At 43.9% G+C, this 16,735-nt stretch overlaps 1 protein-coding gene across 1 annotated transcript; it reads right to left on the bottom strand.

Moving 5' to 3' along the window:
• Positions 1 to 827: 827 nt before the first annotated feature.
• Positions 828 to 16,259, bottom strand: THBS1 (thrombospondin 1). The gene is made up of 22 exons (XM_030002637.2): positions 16,055 to 16,259; positions 15,780 to 15,874; positions 14,468 to 15,045; positions 13,837 to 13,912; positions 13,391 to 13,587; positions 13,081 to 13,206; positions 11,414 to 11,507; positions 10,907 to 11,080; positions 10,345 to 10,521; positions 9,850 to 10,023; positions 9,536 to 9,663; positions 9,264 to 9,416; positions 7,946 to 8,164; positions 7,267 to 7,374; positions 6,722 to 6,881; positions 6,204 to 6,322; positions 5,695 to 5,929; positions 5,102 to 5,329; positions 4,649 to 4,920; positions 4,127 to 4,224; positions 3,877 to 4,016; positions 828 to 3,187 (listed from the first exon to the last, which is right to left on the bottom strand). Exons 2-22 carry the CDS (start codon positions 15,847 to 15,849, stop codon positions 3,180 to 3,182), a joined length of 3,534 nt encoding a protein of 1,177 aa, XP_029858497.1. The 5' UTR covers positions 15,850 to 15,874; positions 16,055 to 16,259; the 3' UTR covers positions 828 to 3,179.
• Between the last annotated feature and the right edge of the window lie 476 nt (positions 16,260 to 16,735).

Raw genomic sequence — 16,735 nt, 5'->3', positions numbered from 1 at the left:
ACACAGCTGGGACAGCTGACCCCAGCTGACCCAAGGGATATTCCAGACCATATGACATCATGCACAGCATATAAAGCTGGGGGAAGAAGGAGGAAGGTGGAGACGTTCAGAAGGATGCCGTTTGTCTTCCCAAGTAACCGTTATGTGTGATGGAGCCCTGCTTTCCTGGAGATGGCTGAACACCTGCCTGCCCATGGGAAGTGGTGAAAGAATTCCATGTTTTGCTTTGCTTGCATGTGCAGCTTTTGCTTTACCTATTGAACTGTCTTTATCTCAACCCACCAGTTTTCTCACTTTTCTCATTCTCTCCCCTATCTCGACAGGGAGTAAGTGAGCAGCTGTGTGGGGCTTAGTTGCCAGCTGGGGTTAAACTACAACACACATCAGCTTTTTGATCACACTAGCAGTCTCAGTCTAGAAGAGATATTAACAGATATTCATCTGCCCCTGCAGCTAGCCATCATGCTCTTCTTTTCACATGAAAGAAAGAAATAGGGGGTAGGCCTGGCTGGGGATGATTGAAATCCCTCAAAGAGTGTTTTGCCTTCTGGCTGCATCAAGGGCAGCATGGCTGTCTCTACACTTACAGAAGTCTTCAGAGAAGCCTTCAGAATCAAATTTGCCAGCTGTCCATGCTACCTAACTGCTGAAGTGCCTTCGGGTGGACAAGCTGTTACACCTGGGGTGAAAGCTCAGGTGCATCCCCTCAGCATAGTTTTAATGTAAAGAGTATAGAGCTGTCTTGCTTTGAAGCCTAATTTGACGTAACATATCTTGTCATCCACAGAAGTATTACAAAACATGAATAAAACTAGAGCACAAAGGTGTAAATATAAATGTCTTTGTTGGTTTATTGTTCTTTGTATGTAACAAGCTTTATTGTACAACTTAGACAACTTTAAAATGGAAAATGGTTAAAAATGTTTACAAAAAAGCATGTTCTTAGAAAATTATGCTAGCAAAAACATTGGGAGGAGGGAAGCAAAAAAAAAATCTTCAGTTCAGTGTGCAAACATTTTATAAAAATAGAAATACTAACTCTACAGGTAGCATTTCATGATAAATTATTTAAATAGCGTATCTACACAATTATGTGATTAACTATTACAATGGCAATGAGAAAAATAATTTATAAAAATACAAGCAATGGTATACAAGATGTCAGGAAAAAATATAACACAACATTAGAAACTGCATTTGACATTTTTTTTTCCAATGCCATTTCCTTACTGGGAATACATTTTCTGCAAAGAAATTTTGACTATGTACAGCATCAACTTTTTAGTACTACAGTAGCTTTAAAGTTTGTTAGACATTTGAACTCTGCTTAATCCAAAGGTTTTTTCTCAGTCACACAACAATGAGGTAATATTTGTACGTAAAACTTTCACTGTGTTCATTTCTTCTTTTTTGAAAAGACAAGGAAATATGATAGGTATAAGGATGCTGCTCCTTCTGTTGGGGAAAACAGTCTTTTAATGTACACCAAGCCCTCTCCCTCTTTTGCAAGGAGCATCCTGAAATTCTGTCTAGTCCGTGAAGAATTCCTTCTGTTGTAGCTGCACATCACTAGTTACAGTAATTAGTGTGCAGCGGCACTAATAGCCAGTTGGAATGGTTACTGATTGCGGTCATTGTGCCCCTCTCTGCCATCTCCTCAGGGCAAGTACTCTAGTTTTGTGTCAGGCCCACTGACCAGTGCTAAAGCACTGCAGACATTTCCCAGCACTAAATAACCACCAAGATGGTAAATGGCATCCCCTCATCTCTAGCACAGGAACAGCTACCAGCTAAAGGGACTTGAGTTTTAGCACAACACTTGCCTGCCAGGCTACCAACTGCCTTGCACAAAGAAAGGAAAAGCCAACATTGAGCTCAGACTGAGAAAAACAAACATCCCATTCCTCACCCTGCCACTTTTCCCTGCGCCTCAAAGCCATTATGGGAAAATTGCTCTTTGTAACAAATACATCACCACTATCTGTTCCAGACAAGACTTTTTTTTCTCTACTAAAACCCCTCTAGTTTCAATATAGAACAGAGTTAATAAATAATCTGTATTTACAATCTTACAGTCGTGAAGACTTGTAACAATGATTAGGTGGATAGTCTTGACGCATTTCTTGTTGTTTTAATCAATAATCTCTCAGTCATTATAACATCAAGGATAGTAAAAATAAATATTTTGCAATTTCAGTATTTATATCTACAGGCCCCTTCCCCTTCCCTCCAAAGAAGTGAGGGGTTTAAAGCATCTCTGGCATGTAGAAAAGGAATGTTTTCATTACTATTATTTTTGTGCCTTTTTAACCATAAAAGGTAAAGCACATGCTGGTTTCCTGAAGGACAGCACAGTGCTAGCTGAGATGGCGGTGCTTTCTGGCACCATATCTGAAAGAAAACATTTAAAAGGTAAGAAAGATCTGCATCTAATCAGGAAAAAACAGAATCTAATTGTAAAACCCAGTTCTCCCAAAGCTGGTGTGATCCAGTGTGCCAGTTTTTATCTGCTTTCCCCCTCCCACCATGGAAATCAGCTTTAGAATATCTGTTTTGTCCTGTGTAATAGAGCAGCTGATCTAGCTCACCACAAAGAGTAAAAAGGCTGTGTTTTCCTCTGAAAGATATGACATAAAATGATGATAATTTCTCCAAGCTAAATGGATGTAAACCAAGGTAGCACAGCCCTCATTAAAAAAATTCCTCTCCCCTATAAAGAAAAGAAGACTTGGAGTTCACCCTCCCACCCAAAAACCCTTTTCCCCCCACACAATGAAAGGTCTTCAGTTTAAGTAGTCCACAGCACATCCAAAGATGTTCTTTTTACAAAATGCTACTCCATGGGACCTCCAGTTAGAGGCAGTGACACTGCACTGTGATAAACAGCAAACAAATGTCTTTCCTACTGAAAGAAGTGTGCTTGTTCAGTGAAGACAATTCTCATTTGCAAGACACATTTGTTTCCTTCCACTTCAGCAGAGGTCAGATACCAAGTATATTCTCACTTTCATTCTCTCAAAAGCATTCTCTTGAGGCAGATCATGTGTTTTGAGTCCACATTTACGCAGAAAGAAGAAAGGAAGGAATAATATAATGGTCCCAGGATTTGTAAGGCTAAACGTTTCAGAAGGTGCAATACCAGCATTTTTAAATAGTCTCTGGATCCAGTAACCTTGTGATTACGGATCTGTGAAAAAGAAAAATAAGATATTTAAATATTTGTGTATTATGCTCGATTACATCTAAGACATTAATCCTTAGAGACATTTGTAAAGAACATATTGTTAGAGAAAACTGAAAGTGCTTATGTACTTTCTTGAGTTAGACTTCAGAATCTAGTCTATGTAACCATTACATAATGAAGTCACAATTTAAGATGACTAGGGCACCTGGAACTAGTCATATTCACTTATCTCCACTGAACTGCAAGAGTGCAATATATGGACAACCTACTTTGCTTGCTTTTAAGCAAATCAGTTTTTTACATGTCAGACACTACTCTTGCTTGCTAAAATCAATATTTTCCATTTTTACCTTGGACTTTGTCAGCTGTATTGATTCATTCTAGTCAGCATTTTAAAAGGAGATTCAAGATATATTTCATATCTGGAACTTAACATGGATTTCTGATACTTTGAAATAACAGGATAGAAATATACTTAGATTTTTTGCATTTAAACTTTTAACTCTAAGGAGTTCATCCAGAAGATGCCCTGCTTCTGCCTGCAGAACTCACTTTAGATCAAGTCATGAAAGATCCATGGGTGATCTTTCCCTTGTAGCTCTTATTTCTTGATCCATTCTGTTTTTCTCAGGAGCAGCTTTCTTGAACCAATTCATTTATATAGGATCTCTTAAATACAATGTCTTCCTTACCTCTGCATTCATATTTAAGATCCGAGAAGAACACCATTTCTTGAGAGAAGACAAATAATCCTAGCCGACCACCAGCATAGGTTTTGTCGTAGATCGGTCCTGAGTCTGCCATGATTTTCTTCCCTTCGTACATTACAACCCTACAAAGAGGCAATAGGTCAGCCATCTATGACAAGCTGCTGTTAGGTTCATCTTTACAGTCATCTGCTTTCCTTGTGATAATTACTTAAGATAAGAGGATGATGCTCACCTGATGTAACCAGTCTTTGGTCTATGGCTGAGGCGCCATCTGTATGCAGTGAAATCTTTCCAGCCTATGTGACGAGGGTCATGCCACAAAGTTCTCACCTACAAAAGAGTATTTTTTTATTAACCAAAGGCCTGAGATAACATAGCCATTATTTTGACATGAAGGTGGCTTGATGATCATCATTATGACTAGTAAAGGCTTAAAGTCAGTCATTAGGCTCTGTAATGGGTTCCTTTGAAATCAACTGCATTTAAATTTACTTTTAAATATGTTAGTAGGAAACTACTCCACAGTTCCAGAAACAATTGATTTACTGCTGCTGGAAAGCCCATCTGCAGCATACAATCCTGTTAATTCTTTTACAGTGTTTTGCATGATTGGGGATAATTACAAAATTATTGGTCTTTGTCAAGAAAGCTATGCCATTCTGATCAGCACATACAGACCCCCTGCGTCTAACTTGTTGGAAGAACAACCTGCCTTACAGTGCAGAAGAGTAGGTTATTAAAGCGCCACTCTTACCTGGCCAGGAGTGTTCCCTGTGTGCCACAGAGCATTACGAAGGTGTTCTCCCGGACCGGTGGTAGAATTCACAACTTTGATGGAGAGACCTGAGTAGCCTTGAGCTTTGGTTGGTGTGGAGTCCCAGTAAGACTGGGTGATCTGCTTCCACATGACAACATAGAAACGACTGCTAGATTGGTAGCCAAATACAAAGCCTGCATAATCATCATCCCTTTCTGTATTGATGAAGAAGGTGCCACTGAAGTCCACAGCATTGAATTCATCAAAACCTATGGGGGCATTAAAGAAGAAATTTTTAGGCACTGCTCTTCTGCAGTTCTTAAACAACTCCTTAATAGTTTCTCAACTTCTTTCCCCCCACCCCGCCCCCCCCCCCCCCCCCCCAAAAAAAAAAACCCAAACCAACAACAACAGTGTAGTGCCTGTTAAGAGTTAAAATTTTCCCCTTACCAACTGCAAGGCCAGGGTCACAGTTGACTGTCTGAACCAGTTCTTTACCCTGGTGACGAACAACCCAGTTTGGATCATTTTGAGATGTTCCTTTGGGATCCAGGGGAATCATCTGAAATCTTCGGAAATCAGTCTCACTAATGTCCACATTTTCAGGGCAGATATCGTCTATGTCTGGCACACTGTCTTGGTCAAAGTCATCTTTGCAAGCATCTCCACGTCCATCACCTGCAGGTCACAAGTCATTTCACCATTATATGACCATTGTTGTTTGCTTCCAAGTCTTACAACTTGGAGTTGAAATCTTAAGTGCAGATCTCTAACTGCCCAGGTGGCCACCACACTATAGAAGCCACAACAGCTACTGTGTAAATGCCCTTTCCCTCCAGTTTGATAGCAACTTATTCCTAATTTGGTTACGTGGTCATTTTTACATTGCTTCTTATTCCTGAGGAGCACTATAACAGCAGTACAGACATTCTGTCTTTTTGTTACTTGGAAGTTTTGTCCAACCTTAAGTAGTGTGAAAAAAATACAGCGTCAATCTATTGGAAGATACTCTTAAAGTGTTACTATGATATAGGCCATCTTACCATCAGAATCAGCTTGGTCAGGGTTGGCAACCAATCTGCAGTTATCTTTGTCATCAGGGATACCATCATTGTCATCATCATGGTCACAGGCATCACCTTTTCCATCCTTGTCATGGTCAGCTTGATTGGCATTGGGCACATAGGGGCAGTTATCAAGATTATTTTGATGGCCATCTTCATCTATGTCCTGGTTGTTGTCACACTGATCACCTATGCGGTCAGAATCAGTGTCTTCCTAAGAAAGGGAAAAAAATAAAGAAATGTTTAGGAGACAAATACATGCAGTAGTCTCACAGATTGTCACTAGAGTTACTTTTCAGAAAATACCTAGCAGCTGTTTGAACTGTGAGGGCATGTTATTTGATAAAGGCACCATTTGACAGATTAATAAGAATGATTTGTGACAAGTCAAATTTAAGCTGTAACTTGTTGTTCAAATAACTTCTACAGTACACAACACTATTTGTTTAGAATAGCAGTCTTCTGTTTAAATAGTGCAAATCCCCAACCTGGTCAGGATTGTGTTCCAGTGGACAGTTATCACACTGATCGCCAACACCATCCAAGTCTGTATCCCTCTGGTCTACATTGTAGACATATTGGCAGTTGTCCATTTCATTAAGGACCCCTGCAAAATTAAGGAGAGTGCATTCATGTAAGTCAGACATCTAAATGCTGCAGAGAACTATATAAAGCCACTACACACTACTTGATATATTTTTGAAAGCATTTTGAGCTGCATTTGAAAGCTTTGAAACTTGACTCATCACTAGCTCTGCCACACACTTCTGTTCCTACTACCTGCAAGAGTAGAGTTAGAATCTAACTGTGCCAAAATATGTATATTTCAAAGCAAATTTCCATTAGCCATAACTTACTTCAGTAGTCTTTATGTCCTGAAACCACCAGAGAAGAACTTTTGTGTGTTCAGGGATGAAATTCTGGTAGGAAATCAGTGGTACATTTGGTACCTTTGATCAATCTGTGATTAGAAAACCATCTAAAGGAGTGATTAGAGGCCACCTACCATCTCCATCAATATCCACTGCACATGCATCTCCTTCTCCATTGTTGTCAGTGTCTGTTTGATCAGGGTTGTGATTGTAAGGGCAGTTATCACAGCGGTCACCAACATCATCCCTGTCATAGTCATACTGCTGTGGGTTGTAGATGAATGGACAGTTGTCCTGCAAGAGCAAGAAAGAAGTCAAGCTTTAAAAAGAGTCAAATTAAAGCTTCAACCAGATTCTGCTTATATTTGTACTGCTATACAAAAGGAGAAGTGACAGGCAGGGAAACAGTTAAAACTGCAATGCTTCTATCTCAAAACACCCTGTTGCTTGCATGAGTGTAGGAATGGCTGAATAAAAATGAAGATTCACTTCCAAAGCTCAGCCAGCTGCAGAAAGTTTGTCTCCATAGTTATGCCTCTCTAAAGGTTTCTAGGATAGCTATCAGTGCCAGCAATGTCCTAGGGTCCTCTCAAGATTAAGGTCAGAAGCTAGACCCCAGCCTTAGGAAGGGGAATGGGAAAGCTGCATTCTCAAAGGCTGTTCTTTTGTGTTGTCTTACCCGGTCATCAGGAATACCATCATCATCATCATCATTGTCACAGGCATCACCAATCCCATCCTTATCATAGTCTTCCTGCCCTGAGTTGGGCAGATTAGGGCAGTTATCCTAGAAAGGAGAAAGTACACAGATGTGTTTACTCCTGGCATGACTACAATAGGGATTTTAGCACGTAAGATCTAATCATTAGGCAAAATCATAATACCTCAGTCAGGTAGGTGTTATCTTACTGTAATTCTCTTTATTTTAGCTAGTTGCTACTGTGAGGATAAAAATTATTTGAACTATGGCTTTGTAATACTTAAAACAAGGATTTAGCTGCTTTTTAGAATCTTGCCCTCTTTTTCTTCCCCTGGAGACAGATACCTGTCAGAGCAAAGCTGATATAGGTATAGCCTAAACTAGAGTCTTCCTAGAACATTTATAACAAACTTTTATAATTGTGTCAGGCTTCATTTTTTCCCCCATATTGCAGGAATATCTAAACCAACAAGAGCCTCCTAGCAATACCTTGACAATGGTATCCTTACATAGAGGGGTATTTTACCTGTTTTATTTGCAGAGAGGATAGTTTAATAGCTCTAACTAGAGACTTACTTTATACCTCACACCTAACATATTTTGTGTATTTCTCAGACAGGCTGTTATAACAGTAGATGGGAAAACAGGATAAACTTACCTTTTTACAGTGGTAAGTGGCATTGGCAACACAAACAAGGTTCTCATTTGGCCATCCATCCAGGTCAGTATCTTCTCCACAGATTATGCCATTGCCAGCATAGCCTGGTTTACATTCACAGCGATACATGGGGTCACTGAAGTGGCCAAGGTAATTGCACTTGGCATTCTTGTTGCAGTCATGTGTTCCATCTGTGCATGGATTACGTGGCTTGCAGACCTAGAAGATGACACAGAAATTAAACCCACTGGAAACATCTTTTTATCCCTCATTTTTCCCCAGAGATTCAAATAAAACATGGAGAATACACGCTTGTTATGATCAGCTATCCTTCAATCAGAAAAAAAAACAGCTTTATACATTACTTTCTTCCACTCCAACTCCTGTAGCAGTTTTAGCACTAATTGTTATTTCTCTTGTTCAAACCTTATTTATTTTCAAATAGAACCAAGCACTAAAATATCTCTAAGGCACATATTCATAGAATCATTTAGGTTGGAAAAGACCTTCAAGATCATCAAGTCCAACCATCATCCATGCCTACTAAACCATGTTCTGGAGTACCTTGTCTATGTGCTTTTTGAATACCTCCAGGGATGGTGACTCAACCACTTCCCTGGGCAGCCTGTTCCAATGTCTGACAACCCTCCCAGTAAAAAGGCTTTTCCTAATATACAACCTAAACCTCCCCTGCTGCAACTTGAGGCCATTTCCTCTCGTCCTATCACCAGCCACCTGACAGAAGAGACCAGCACCCACCTCACTACAACCCCCCTTCAGGTAGTTGTAGAGTGATAATGTCTCCCCTCAGCCTCCTCTTCTCCAGGCTAAACAACCCCAGTTCTCTCAGCCGCTTCTCATCAGACTTGTGCTCCAGGCCCCTCACCAACTTGGTTGCCCTTCTCTGGACACGCTCCAGCACCTCAGTGTCTTTCCTGTAGTGAGGGGCCCAAAACTGAACACAGGACTCCAGGTGCAGCCTCACCAGTGCTGAGTACAGGGGAACAATCACCTCCCTGCTCCTGCTGGCCACACTATTTCTGACACAGGCCAGGATGCCATTGGCATGAATGAATACTCATTAAATTACTCTCCTAAAATTATGTATAACATCTGAACCCTCCATGGCTGAGGACACCAATTTTTGAAACTAATTTTGAACTCCAGTAGAAACTGCTTAATCCTTCTGTCTGTTCACAGAGGATGACATTTTATTAAATGTACCAAGTCCTTCTTCCCTGAAATGCATAGCTGCTTTCTGTTGTTTACAAACTTTGTGAGATTTCATAACCCAGAACAGTTCTCAAGTTGACAATACCTGTTTGTTAGCCATGGCATCCTCAACACTGCGACCAAATGGCTGTGTCCCAGTGAAACGTGGTGGACAAGGCAGACAGTTGTACCCAGGTTCAGTATTCTCACACCTGTGCACTCCATTGAAGACAAAGCAAGCATCAGGAACCTCTTTGCACTGAAAGACAAGTTTGAGATAGAGAAGAACAATAATTAGCATTATAAAACACCAGGATTTTATTCTTCCTTCCCATTTGCTTTCACTCCCTTTCAAGGAGCAAACTCTAGTCTTCTTACCTCATCAATGTCTTGGCAGTGAACACCATCACCATGGTAGCCAGCAGGACAGGCACCACACTTCCAGGAACCATCAGGGGAGCTGGTACATGTAGTCCCCGCAAAGCAGGGATTAGACAGACACCCATCTGAGAAACAAATGAGAAAGCGTTAAGATGAGGGACACTTACCATGCTGCTGCAGTACTGTATTTGGCCAATATGCTGGTTTAAAACTCTAGCACTTGTGTTTTACAGACTTATGTCAAATTTTTTAATCTGTATTTTCAGTATTGTCCACAACCTTCAGATGTTTATGGGAAAATGGATACTCACCAATTGGACAGTCCTGTTTGTTGCAGACCTGAGTCCCTCTAGCTTCACCTACGCAAGTCTTCCCACCATACTGAGGCTCAGGATTATTGCAGAGACGGCTACGTTTTTGAAGTCCTCCTCCACATGTCACTGTGCAAGCATCCCATGGAGACCATGGTCCCCAGTTGCCATTAACTAAAGGGAGATAGAAGTTAGAAGACATGTATAGCTTTAAATTCAGTGGTACACCTAGTTTCTACCTAAGGACAATTACTTTTATAGTGACAGCACTTAAGCCATCAGTGACAGAATTAATGGACTCCATAGAAGAGCCATAGAAAACAGTTTACTTTCATCAAAACAGTTTGGTTTCATCTGAAACTAACCTGTGAGGTTTTACCTAGCCCACCTCTAAATTTAAAGAGAGAAGATTACTAGAACTAGATTATATAGTAATCTACTCAGGAAGTTCATTTTTAAGCTACTGAACAGTAGTTACTATCTGGACACACTTACTTGGGCAAGGATCTTTCTGGCAGGATTTGTTTTCTCTTGCCTCACCCTCACAAGGTTTGCCATTCAGCTGTGGTACTGGAGAGTTGCAGAGACGAATTCTTGTGATGATGCCCGTGCCACAAGTGACAGAACATGATGACCATGGTGACCAGTGACTCCAGCCACCATCCTGTTTAACTACAAGAGGGAGATGTCTGTTGTTAATAGTTTCTGAAGAACAGACTTCAGCTGCACAACACCTAGGACATAGCCAGTACCAGAACTGTACCAAAGACTCCATATATATTGGATAGCCTCAGCACCATCACAGATCAAGTTGTTTTGTCACTAGAGAAATTGCATAACTAATCTGGCCTCAAATTTTGTCCTGGGAGCAGTGCCCAAACATGCTTATTTGCTGCATTAACTACCTGCTCCCTTTACCCAATTAATTTAAGTCCTTAAAGCTAGAAGCCAATGCTCCATCCCAGTGACAATGCTACATGGTAATCGTTGCTGTTAAAATTAAGCCAATAAAAGCAGCCTGTGTTTTATTACCACTGTGAGTAGATTAAGTACTTACATCTCTTATCGCACTCCTGAAGGTGGCAAGTCCGAGTCTGTACAGAAGACCCTTCACAGCGGTTATTGAGACTGTCACAGGATCGCCCTCTCTGCTGAATCCCATTCCCACAGGTCACAGAACATGAAGTCCATTCAGACCAAGGAGACCATCCATCATCTGCATAGTCGCTAGCTGCAGAGGGATACAACTCTGTTACAGCTCTGAATAAGACTCCAGGTATGTGTTTTTCCATAGTCTTTTCTTCCACCCATCTCTCCACAAAAAAAGGACACAACTGTCCTCAAAAGCCACATGCGTCTTCCTTTCTTGTACAAGATAAAGGCCATGAACTCAAATGTTTCAGTGCTGACGTGCATTGCTTAAGTGATTAACCTCAAAGAGGCATCATGCTAACCTTACTCCAGTGGTGCAAGGTTATATCCAGTTGCAGTATACTTAAGAGCAGCGTGTGTCTAGCTAGATGAAGCCAACTGCTACAGAAGTGTGAAGGTATTAAGTACTTACGCCAGCACCGGGGGCAGCACTCCCCATCAGGCACAGTGGCATTGGAACAAGGCATGAGAGGACAGGACACTTTCCGGCATATAGTGGCAGAGTTCTATAAAGAATTGAGAGAACTGCAATAAGCAAGTTGAATATAAACAACGTCTGGAGTCTGGTTAAGTGATAAAGAGGTCTTTTCTGCAGCACTTAAAGGACTCAATAGCACTTAAAAGGTCTTAAAGGAGCAGAAGCACTTAAAGGTCTCTCTAAAGCAGAGACCCTTGTGTTTAGAGCTAATGCAACACTGGTATTTTTAGTCAAACTTCATCTCGTTCCCATTCTCACCCATTATTTTTCAGCCAAGAGCAGAAGTATTTTGGTTTTGCAGAGGTTGATCAAGAGTAGCTGCCAGATGCTGGCTAGAGTAAAAGACTATCACGTGATACTCAAGTGCAAGGTCAGACTTCAAGGGAATGAAATAAGAATGAGAAGCCAACTTTCTTTTCAGTTAATATGGATTTAAGCTGATTATATGGTAAAGATAAAATGAGTTTAGTGGACTCTGCTCAAGAACCATGAAATCTATAACTTATACTTAGATGTCTTTGATCTTTAAGCCAAGTGGGCAGGGTAAGGACACCCACCTCCAATCTCAATGAGAGCTAAAGAGCAGCCTGTAGTTTTGCTTCTTGAAGGTAGCAGCTTGGTCAGAAGAATGCTCTCATGATTACTATTTTAATCTCCCCAAGCAAATGACTACATTAAGGCAATTACAGCCAACATTGAGTAAGAGGGTTGGTAGGAAAGAGGCAAATACAGAAGTCACAGTATCATTTGCTGACTACAAGACAAAAGATGTAGAGGCCTATTGAAGCAGATGCAGAACTTGGTGAGATGCCTTGGATTGCACATGTACAAATACTCAGCCTTTTGTTTCTAAACTGTGGCAGGCAAGTTAACCCACTCTTTGGTAGACTGATACTCCAAGATGCTTTTGCTAAGGTATACTTACAGTTAAAGGGAGCAAGCAAAGAGTTTCTTTAAACTCTGAAACTATGTTTTGGTGTACTTTTACAACATTCCGCAGAAGCGGAACACAAAGCATAAATATCTTGCCAGGTGATCCTGGGGTTTAAACAGCTAAACTGAAATCTGGAAGGGATTGCTGTTCCATATAATCTGTAACAGCTAATAGGACACGGCTAGAAGCATTTGTTAAAGAAAAAACCCCGTAAGTTTAAGAGCCTTTACTGAGTATTAGAATGTCTTTCCCTACTAAGCCAGCAGGAGGTTCAGTGAGGACAGAAGGTGGATCTAAAGCATTCCAGGGAGCAAAGCTGACAGTACTATCAACTTGTTCTATTGATGCTGACTTTTAGTTTACTCATGGACTTACATAAAGAATACAGCCATTCCCCAAATTAAGGAACTAGAAGTGTGTCAACAGCTATATCAGAGTGACATTTTGTATAATTTTCTAAAATACTGCTGTTGTAACACTGTATGAAAGCTGCCTTTATACCAGGGATCTAGTAGGATGAAATAAACTGAATAATTCTCTGGCTACTGTAGTATGCCCAGTTCTGTGTAGGATTCACTTTCTAACAAAGAATGTCATTTTAGAAATAGCTGTTAATTTCAACTCATGAATTTATATACAGAGGATTTATGAATGTGAGGAATCTTACCTGGCAGGTACATTCAGTGCAGCTGTCAATAGTCCACTCCTCTTTATTTTTGTGCAAGATTCCATTATGAATGCATACTCCAGGAGTGATCTGGACCACTTTGGCAATGAGTTCGTTTTCTTCAGTCTTGGGGGAGGCAGGGAAGTGAAGCAGAGAGAAGGTATTTAGAAGTTAATACAGAAAACAGCCTTTTCCACAAAAGTCATAGAGTAAAGTTACTACTGTTTATCCAAGCTCTCAAAGGGCAGGTTATAATTCATTCACTAAGTGCCAGTTAATGAAAGGTACCATGAATTTAACCAACACTCACCACTTTGCGAACTCTGTCTTGAAGTGTTGTAACCATGGACCGGAGCCCTTGCAGTTCCACAAACATATTTGTTAGCTCATCACAGGAAAAACCACAGACTGCTTGGATGTCCTTTGTTTTATGACCAATATAATTAGTGCGGATAGCTGGGCTGGAACCATTGATGGGGTTGTCCAAAGTAATGATCGCACTAGTGGCTAAGAGACAAAAACACACATAAGGTAAATGCATTTTTTTACCATGTGCATTTATCATTCCAGGGTAACACCTGCTAAACAGCTGCCACCAGGTTCATTAGGGTGCCTGCAGAAATATAATCTTATTTCTTATGCAACATGGATTTGCATGTCAGCGTACTTCTGAGTTCTGTTTCAACTTGTCTTCCCAATGTAATGGAGGAATCTTATTTTTAATAGGTCATTGGATTCAGAAGATTGCAAACTTACAGCTGGAGCAGCCTTTGTTCCTCAGGATAGTTTCCAGAGTGGTTCCAAACACAAACCGCACATTCTGCAGCAGTCCCTGTGGGCAGAGGAAGAATTACAGCTACTTGCAGCGACTGCAAGGGAAAGTACAACTTCTGTGGAGAGAGCCTGTAGGCACTGAAGGTGATGCAAGATCATTATGAGTAATTTCATGACAGACAGATGGCAAAGTGAAGCATGTTGCTTTATTCTCCTTAATGATAACAAGCCCTGCTTCCTAACATTCTCATCCTTGACCACAAGGACCTGGCAACTCTTCAGGCAGGAAGGAAAAAAAAAAACCACAAATTTCTGAATCTCATAAGAAGCTGAGCAACGAAGCTACAACTACCTGTTTGGAAGCTTCAGTGCTTTCTTATTGCTGCAGCAAGTTCTATCCCTGCAAATCTAATGCTTCACCCTTCAAACTCCATTGTTAAAGTTTAGTAGATTTAGAGGTCGTCCATATCAGGTGTACACAAACTAGTCAGTGGTGGAACCCTTTCTCCCTATTAGCCAAGTTTTTGTAGCTATTTAGGCTGGTTAAGTAGCTAATGCACCTTCAAGGCCAATGACTGAAAATACTAGGCAAAAACATAAGTGAAAGTCTTACCTGGAAGTTGTCATTGACTCCCCCTTTGGCAATACGGAGCCTGGCACTGCTGGCCAGGTCCCTAGTGAAGATGTTCTGGATGGGGATGTCCAGTTCAGCATTCTCCATTTTCTCACACCCCACATACAGCTGAGCCCGGTCCTCCTGCACAAACAGGGTGATATTCTTCCAGTGTCCTGTAGCTAGCAAGGCATCCTCTACTGACACTAATTGCTGCTTGCCATCACCAGAAAGGCTCAGGTCCAGGGTGCCTGCCTTGCCATTTGATACTAGACTGAAGACATGACCAGAGCCATCTTTCTGTTCCACGGACAGCAGCGTGCCTCTACTCTTCTTGGCTTGCCGGAGAGTGGCCAGGAGGATGAAGCCCTTCTCAGCATGGATGGCATCTAGTAAGTCTTGAAACTTGGAGTCAGGGACAGCAGGGATGCGACTGGCATCTTCAATGCGGTAAGCAGGGCTGGAGGATTCTGGTCCCTTCACCAGGTGCACCCCGGGTGCCCGGCGCCCAGCTCCCTTCCGAATGAAGCCGATGAGTTCAAAGAGATCGAAGACGCTGTTATCATCGCTCCTAGACTCTGCAGAGAGATCAGAACAAGGATCATGAGCAAGGGACAAGAAAAGGCTGAGTAGGTACATATCTCCCAGGATTGCTTAACATAGCGGCTCGTGGCACGTATTGTGCAAGGTACAGCACCTCACGCTAGAGCACAGACAGTAGCTCTGATGGTACGGCAGTCCCACGCGGAGCTGCCGCGCAGCAGTGCATGTGCATTCTTGTACAGGAGCCAGTCGGCACAGGAATGCCAGGTACCTGCTGACTGACACACAGAGGTAGCAGCCGTTCTGGCACCTCGTTAGACTCTAGCAGAGGAGAAACAGACAGCAGAAGCCCAGAGTGCAGTATTCCTATGCTAGGATGCAGCAAAGTCAGCTTGCTTTGGCTGGCTGACAACAAGCCCAATAGCAGCTTCTCTGTAGCACCACGACGGCAGCTATTGCCCCATTCCTCCTTCAGGCAGTTCCTACATCATGTTCCCCCTCTCCTCTGCCCAGTGCACAGGTGGACAAGCCATGCGCTCAAGTCCCGGAGTCTCCGCGTTTGTGTTTCTGAAGGTTATAGAAATTCCCACACCAGAGAAAGTTTCCTGTTCTCAACTAGCTGATGCTCAGGTTAAAAAGTTTCTGTTCATTGCTCTACCGAGCACAATTTCGGCTGCCTGCAGAGGCACCAAGAAGTGGTGGGTTTTTCGGTTCCCCCCTCCCACCTCTTCCCTGACGGCTCCGCGTACCAGCACCGACCGGCTCTTACCTGCAGTGCGCCTGGCCTCCGAGTCGCCGAGCATGAGGAGGAGGAGGAAGAGAGCAGCCGTCGGCCCCATGGCAGAGGTCTGCCTCTGAACCAGCCTGCGGGCAGGCACAGGGAAGGAGGTCACCGCGCTGCCGTCGCACCCAGGACCCGCCGCCCAGCGGCTCCCCGGAGGCGGGGAGGCTGCGCAGCGGGAGGCAGCGGGGACGGCGCAGGTGCCCGCCGCTGCCGCCCTCGGAGGGGACGGCGAGCGCGGCGGGAGCCGCTTCAGCACTTACCTGCGGGGAGAGCGATCCGGGCGGGCGGCTCCGGCCTCCCTCACCTCCGGGTACCGGCGACTAGTATCCTCGGGCAGCCCTCGACTGTCCCGGCGAGGGAGGGCGGGCGAACAGCGGCGCCTCGTCGGGGCGAGCGGAGCGGCGGGTCCCGGGGCGAGGAGGAGGCGGCGGGCGGCGGGATCGGCGCTGCCGGGACACTGCGGGCGCCGGGCGCCGCGCGCGCCTTTAAAGGGTGGCTCGCATTCCTCGGCGCGCGGCGGGCCAATCAGCGGCGGCGGGGCAGGAAGCGGGAGGCGGGAGCCCGGTGGCTCCGCGGCCAGAGACAACTTTCCACAGGGGCCGGGGGAGCGGACGGGAGGCGCCGCGCCCGGCCGCGCCACTTGGGGGCGCCCCGCGAGCTCGTACGGCACTCGGCCTTCAGGGCCGGCCGGCCGGGCGCGACGCCGCCGGGTCTCCGTCGCCTTCTCCGCCAGCAGCGGGGAGCCGCGGCGAGGCCGTCGGGGGCCCTCGTCCCCCCGAGCCTGCGGTGAACCGCGTCCGGCACCCGATCCCCGCCGCTGCGCGCCTGGCCCGCTGCCCGCTCGGCGTCCCGTCCCGTCCCGTCCCGTCCCTGCCCTCCGGCCCCTCGGGTCCCGGCCGCTCGCACTGCCCTCGGCCCCGCGGCGAGGGGTGAGGGTGTCC

Source organism: Aquila chrysaetos, chromosome 2, assembly GCF_900496995.4.
Source record: "Aquila chrysaetos chrysaetos chromosome 2, bAquChr1.4, whole genome shotgun sequence".
Classification (NCBI taxonomy): domain Eukaryota; kingdom Metazoa; phylum Chordata; class Aves; order Accipitriformes; family Accipitridae; genus Aquila; species Aquila chrysaetos.
The sequence above is the reverse complement of the archived record's forward strand: the minus strand, read 5'-3'. Positions and strand labels throughout refer to the sequence as shown.

Bases quoted from the DNA above. Each gene is read 5' to 3' on its own strand.
- THBS1 (XM_030002637.2), bottom strand. From the start codon at position 15,849: ATGGGGCCGACGGCTGCTCTCTTCCTCCTCCTCCTCATGCTCGGCGAC. The intron at 13,207-13,390 runs GTGAGTGTTGGT...GCCTCCCCCAAG, and splicing joins AAGACAGAGTTCGCAAAGTG to ACTGAAGAAAACGAACTCAT. The intron at 5,930-6,203 runs GTTGGGGATTTG...TCCCTTTCTTAG, and splicing joins TGGAACACAATCCTGACCAG to GAAGACACTGATTCTGACCG.